This window comes from the organism of the source record quoted next, unplaced genomic scaffold (genome assembly GCF_019419815.1).
Source record: "Pyrus x bretschneideri cultivar Hongxiangsu unplaced genomic scaffold, Pyrus_bretschneideri_v1 Contig8, whole genome shotgun sequence".
In the NCBI taxonomy this organism is placed as follows: domain Eukaryota; kingdom Viridiplantae; phylum Streptophyta; class Magnoliopsida; order Rosales; family Rosaceae; genus Pyrus; species Pyrus x bretschneideri.
Window position 1 is genome coordinate 507311 of NW_025999820.1, and position 6186 is coordinate 513496.

Below are 6186 nucleotides of genomic sequence, written 5' to 3' on the forward strand. Positions count from 1 at the left end.
TAATTTTAAACAAGGGAATTTTAACGAAAAGCTCTCGTTATTGTTCACTTTAACGAAAAGCTCTGGTATTATTCACTTTACCCTTTATTTTGTCCTTATCGTTAAAACTCAAATTTTTTAAGCCATTTTCGTTAGTTTTCCTTTTAAACAATGACATTACTTATCCTTCTAGACATTGCTTTTACATTGTTTTTCATACTTACAACATTTTTAAAAATACAGTTTATCAAATGCACAGCTACTTTATTTTGCAGCTGATTATTCTTAAAGCACAATAAAAGCAATTTATTAAAAAGGTACAACAATCCCAAACTAGCTCTTAGCATTACGGTCTAGTGGTATTCTTATTCACTTGTAAGTAAGAGGTCTTAGGTTCGAATCCCATAGATGGTGAAATGGATACAAAATTAAGTTGCCCATTGTTTAGCTCAACCAAACTCACCGTCTCCTTAAGCCATCTCCAAACCTTGAGTTAAAACCTACAATTTTTAACCCAGAAAATTTAGGTTTTAATCCAGAAATAGTTTTTCTCCTCCAACCCTTATCGATTAAAATTTTAGTTCGGAAGTATTAAGGAATGAATTTAGGATTTTTTTTTCTTAAATTAAAAAAAAATTATATAGACTATTCTAATTTAATTTATACACATTTTAACCTAAAAATATTTAGATTCCAATAAAGATTGAAAAATCTCTAAACCGATACCATAAAACTCGTGAACACTATGAAAGAATATGAAACACATAAAATAATTTTTTTTAATTACTTTAGCTATTGGATTTAAATTTAGACTATTATATATATATATTTTTTTTTTTTTACAGTTGAATTTGATCATATTAGATCTTCGCCGTTGAATTCAATGAATTTATAAATACAAAACTAAAAAAAGTACACATATATAGTGGGTCAACTCCACTAACCCAGGAGGAATCTTGGATTAAATTTGTCATAGAAATGAGTTTTGGGTTAAAACTCATATTTGCCCAAGAGTTGGAACAAGTTGAAATAAGTTTAAAACTTAAATTTTAAATTTTACTCCAAGAGTTGAAGTAAGTCTTAATGTGTAAAAATATTGATTTGCTGAAAAAAATAATTATTTCAATAACTGAAAAAAAGCACAAAAGGTATGCGAAATTTAAATGTAGTCCCCCAAAATTGGAGGAAACAGAACCGAAAAAAAAGTAAAAACTGAATATAAAGTGATAAACTTTTTACCACCAATAGTAACTGTTCCACCATTACACACTGCAGCACACCGTCACTATTCATCATTACTCTGTAAACAAGAAAAAGAAAAAGATAAGACACATCCAACGGTTTGAAATCAACCTACCCAGTACAACAGAGAGCAAATCCCAGCCCCTCTACAAAATTGGGAGATATATTTTTTTTCTCTCTCGATAACATGGAAGAAAAACGAAGCACTAAAGAACTAGTCTTGCTCTGTAACTCCAGAGCTGTCATAAAAAAATGTTAACCAAATAATGAAGAGATTCAACAAGCTTTTGAAATTCCATCTTATTATTTAAATTCAATTCGGCTAACCTCGTTTGTTGCTAAAATTATATCTTCTATGAACATGCTACAAATTACAACTTCAACTCTTTATGATCAAATTTTTATACTCTAAGATAAGATCATAAAAAGGATGACTATTACGACTAAGCGAGACAATTATAACAGAATCAACCACCACGGTATTATCACCACACCAATCAACAAGAAAAATGACACCTAAAAATTACCCATGGCTAAAGGTTATTACAACATATTACACATAATTAACCATAACTAAGTGTCACCTATTTATTAATTTGTGACCCTCGTGTGGAAGACTCTGTCCAATACAGAAGAGTATAAACTTAATTTACCAAAGGTTTACAAATCCATGCCCCAAAAATGGCTCTCCATATGATTTTACTTACTCATGCTATCAACTTTCCAATTTTCATGCACAAATTCAATACAGCGGCGCCCGGTGTGGAGTCCCCTTCCTCCGGTTCATCAACCCGGCCGAGATTTCCAACACGGGTGAAAAAACCGGCCGACAAGCAGCCCGATATGCCGACATGTTACTTCTCTTTTTCCTCACAATTTCAGTCGTGGCAGTGCAAGCTAAGGCCAAACAGCCCACCTCGCCCAACCCATATGAGCCTGAAGAGGTTCGGGTTGAACCGGCCGGTTCGAGAACCTCATGTATCATCAGACCGTCGTCTGAACCGGATTCAGGTAAAGCCATGAACTTGCACTCGCGGAGATACTTGGAAAGGCAACCTTCTGTTCTTATAACGTGATCGATCTGCAAAAACCAAAAAATGAGAGATAACACAGTGAGATAAACTGGAAAATCGAAAAGGGTTTTCGAGAAAATTGAGAAAGAATGAGAAATCAGAGAGGCCCAAGTGAAAATAATCGAACAATTGTTAGGGTTTTTTGGGTTTATGGGGGATGATAAAGTTAACCTTGCAATGGAGGGAGCAGAAGAGAAAGGGGTCTTGCAGGTTTCTGTCACAGGTGCTGCAGACGTTGCTGGAGCCTCTGCAATTCTTTGTTGGTAGCCTCTGGTTCAAAAATACCACTTTTGCACTGTTGGTTATGTATGACTGTAGAGAGAGAAAGTTAAGAGAGAGAGAGAGAGAGAGAGAGAGAGAAACTGTGGCCCTTTGTGAGAATATGCTCACCAACACAAAGAATATCAGAAAAAAGGGAGCTTTAGAATCAAAGAATTGAACTCAAACATGGTTGTTTGTTGTTTTGAATTCAAACATAGTCCAATTTTTAAGCAAGCTAAAAATAAACTTAAAAGCTTTTGGCTTTTGGCTTTTGGCTTTTGGGATTCACAAGAAAAACCCCAACTTCTAGTAGATCATGATCTGCAAGAAGAAATAAAGAAGCCCAGAAAGTTAAATTAAGCTGAAAAGTTGGGAAATTTTTACTCACCTGAATGGAAGAACAGTCAAATAACTTAGCTGCGTCATCCAACCTTATGACATCGTTGTACACATACCTCCTTATCTGAAAATTCTCAGAAGAAATTAAGCATGAAACAACAAAGCTTTGAGTGTAATTTTTAGTTAAGCGGAGAAACTGTGAGGGAAAATTCAAAACTTAAAGAATTATTGCCTGCAAAAGTCGGTGAGAGGTGTGAGGGTTCAGGCAGTGGGGGCAGAGGCTGATGCAACAGTCCAGACAGTAGACGTTCTTCTCGTTCTTCTTTGCCTCCTCGTGAATTATGCAAGCGTTGAAGAATTTCTCAGTCAGCAGGACCTCCAGCCAGTGGGGAAGAAGATTTGCAGGACCAAACTATGAACCACATAAATTAAAAGAAATGGAAAGAATTTAATTAGTTTCCCAACACACGCAGATAGATGAATTAAAGTTGGAGAATTAGAGGCAGTGAGAAAAACCCACCATTTTTTCGTTTTTGTTGAGAGAGAGAGAGAGAGAGAGAGAAAGAGAGAGACAGAGTGGGACTGTGTGTGACAATTGTGGTCAGGGCTTAAGGAGGAGATATTGGCGGAGGAGTAAGGTACATTAGAGAGAGAAAACTTGGACTTTAGAGAGAGAGAGAGAGAGAAACGGCGCCTGGCAAATACTGATACACAAGTTCGCTTTTACCAAATGAGAGAACAAAGGAAATGGGAGAGAGGATTGGCAAAATGTATTGCGGTGGTTTATTTCTAAGAAAAAATAATGGAAAAAGTTTGAAATTTTATGTTTTACCGATAAGAATAAAATAAAAGATAAAATGAATAGTATTAAAAATGATTTTTTAGTGTGAAAATGTGATTTTTCGTTAAAGTGAAAGAACTTTTTGTTAAAGTTCCCATATTTCTAATAGATAAAATTTTGTAAATCAAATATCGTGATAGTTAATAATTAGATTATAACTTAAACGCTAATAAACATATTTATTTTTATTGATGACATATCATTTAATTTGTAAATTTTGTTTATAAATTTAGTTTCCGTATCATTACTCTTATTCTAATATAAGTTGGTCTTTCCTATTCAACAAGCATATCTTTGAAAATCAAAGTTTGTATGGTGAAAAGATAATTTTACTTTTGTATTTAAGCGAGGTTCTAGTCTAATCCTAAATATGATGTTGTCTAACTGTAATTACGCTAAGAAAAGTTTGAATACATAAATATTGACAAGTGCGAATACACTGTCTTAGCCCAATTAGTTAAATGGCTGCACAAAAATTGATTTAATGCATGAATCATAATTTTCTTATTTTACTGATAGAATATGATGCAGAAACAGAAATTTTGAATCATTTTATTTTGAGGAATGAAAATTTAGTTGGTAAGCTTGTAAATAAAGTCAACAATACAAGTGTTGTACAAGTAAAACAAAAATGTGAAGAAAAAAGATTTTGAGGAAATTGGAAAATCAAAATCAAAATTTTCCCATTTCTATTGTATTGGTATTTACTAGGAGCCCATGTCCCGAAAACCCTAAACCCCTAACCATATGCTTCTTCATTAATGGTCGGATAGTTTGGTGCGCTCTCTCTGAGTCATCACTGTGCTAGGTGCTAAATGACAAGACAAGAAACAGTGGCTGTTCTCGGTTCTAGGTGGAAAACGGTAAAAAGGTTGCAAGTGGTGTTTGTATAGGATTGGTTTACGTTTGGTAACCATATCGAAAAGTGTCTATCGACAATTGAAGAAGAAAAAAACTAATTCTGAACCAAAATTTTCGGTTTTCAAATATCTCGAACCTATTTAGGTTTTAGTCGGATACGGAGACTGAAATTCCTTGATCATGCTTCAAATTGCAGAAGGATTCAAACATCGATCATCAATAGCCAATAGTTGCAAATAAGAAATAACATACCCAATTAAACCCTAATTCGATTTAAAAAGAAAAAAAAAACTCTAATTCGATTTTAAAATCTCTGAATTGAAAACCCTCGATTTTAAAATCCCAATCAAAAATCTAATTCGATTTTAAAAACCCCCAAATAGAAAATCCTAATTCCATTTTAGAATCCCCAAATATCAATTCCAAAATCCGAAAAAAAAAAAAAAAACACGAATTGGTTTTGATTTAAGGTGAAATTTCTTACGTTCTACACTCGGAATGGTCATTGGAGGTGGAAGAACTGGTGTGCTGCAGTCGTTGGAGGTAAAATTTCTCACCCCAATATGTTGAAGTCCTAATTAGATTAGAAATGTGATTGTGTAGATCCTATTGGGATTTTGTAGTATCTTTTAGATAGTTTTCTGATTGTATTATAAAATTTATCTTGTTACTATAAATAAAGATATAATGGAATGAAAAAACACATCTTAGAATTCACCCAATTGCCGCCAAACCTCTTTCTCACTCTCTGTAATTCTTCAATTAAATAGGCTTACAATAATATATTATATATTTAAAATTTAAATTATTTGTTATTAAATTCGGTTAAGTATTCACTTCAGTCTTATCAAACTAATAGGCCTGATCCCATTATTCGTACTAAACTCTTGGGATTTTTCGATTTCGGTTACCGAATGGTTTTGTATAATCAGTTTGGATTGTTTTCAGTTTTTTTTCGGGTTGTTTTTACCTTTTCAGCCCTAGTGTTTAAGCTCTCTAAACAAGAGAATAATTTACATAGAACAAATTTACCTTTTTACAGTGTTTTGATATTGCAATGTGTATTTAATTTTTCTTGTACTATAATGCATTATTAGATTGGAACGTTATGTGAGGCATTTTATACCAATGGGGTCATAACTTCGGCCAAAAAAGTTTTCATTGGATAATTTCATCAAGTTATACCACGTTTTGTTGATTTTTGCCAAGGCCTACTAAGTGAAGCATTTTATTGCACACGATAGGGTCGCACACAAGAAGTCGGACAAGAAAGGAAAATGAAAGAAATGAGAAAATCTACAAAATGGCATTTTACCCACCTTTTCTTCGTTTGAAATTTTTAATTAACTTCTTTTGTGTAATTTGTATAATCTGTGGATAAAAGCTGAGACGTTGACGTTTCAATTTGCACGAGGCATGCAATAATATTTTCATGTTGGCAGCAAAAGATGCCTAAACAGTGTTTTGTTTGAAATGGAAATTTTTCCATTTTAAACGCAAGGCGGTTTCTGCAAGTTAAATTTGTCCAAATTTTGGTCAAAGCTACTCAGGTTTTTTTTTATGAGAACAGGAAGGCAAAAATAAAGGAAG

General features: G+C 33.4%; 1 protein-coding gene across 2 annotated transcripts; it reads right to left on the bottom strand.

Moving 5' to 3' along the window:
• Positions 1 to 1079: 1079 nt before the first annotated feature.
• On the bottom strand, positions 1080 to 3593 carry LOC103961799 (protein RGF1 INDUCIBLE TRANSCRIPTION FACTOR 1-like). 2 transcript variants are annotated; one of them, XM_048575665.1, is made up of 6 exons: positions 3415 to 3593; positions 3127 to 3306; positions 2944 to 3018; positions 2466 to 2606; positions 1929 to 2302; positions 1080 to 1279 (listed from the first exon to the last, which is right to left on the bottom strand). In XM_048575665.1, exons 1-5 carry the CDS (start codon positions 3415 to 3417, stop codon positions 1964 to 1966), a joined length of 738 nt encoding a protein of 245 aa, XP_048431622.1. In that variant the 5' UTR covers positions 3418 to 3593; the 3' UTR covers positions 1080 to 1279; positions 1929 to 1963. The 2 variants fall into 2 exon arrangements, with proteins under 2 accessions (XP_048431622.1, XP_048431621.1); XM_048575664.1 differs by lacking the exon at positions 1080 to 1279 and adding an exon at positions 1686 to 1879 and having other exon boundaries at positions 1918 to 2302; positions 3415 to 3592.
• Positions 3594 to 6186: the final 2593 nt, after the last annotated feature.

Excerpts from the sequence above, each read along its gene's own strand:
- LOC103961799 (XM_048575665.1), bottom strand. Across the intron at positions 3,019-3,126 it reads CCTCTCACCGACTTTTGCAG|ATAAGGAGGTATGTGTACAA; the intron begins GCAATAATTCTT and ends GAGAATTTTCAG. Across the intron at positions 2,303-2,465 it reads TCTGCTCCCTCCATTGCAAG|ATCGATCACGTTATAAGAAC; the intron begins GTTAACTTTATC and ends TGGTTTTTGCAG.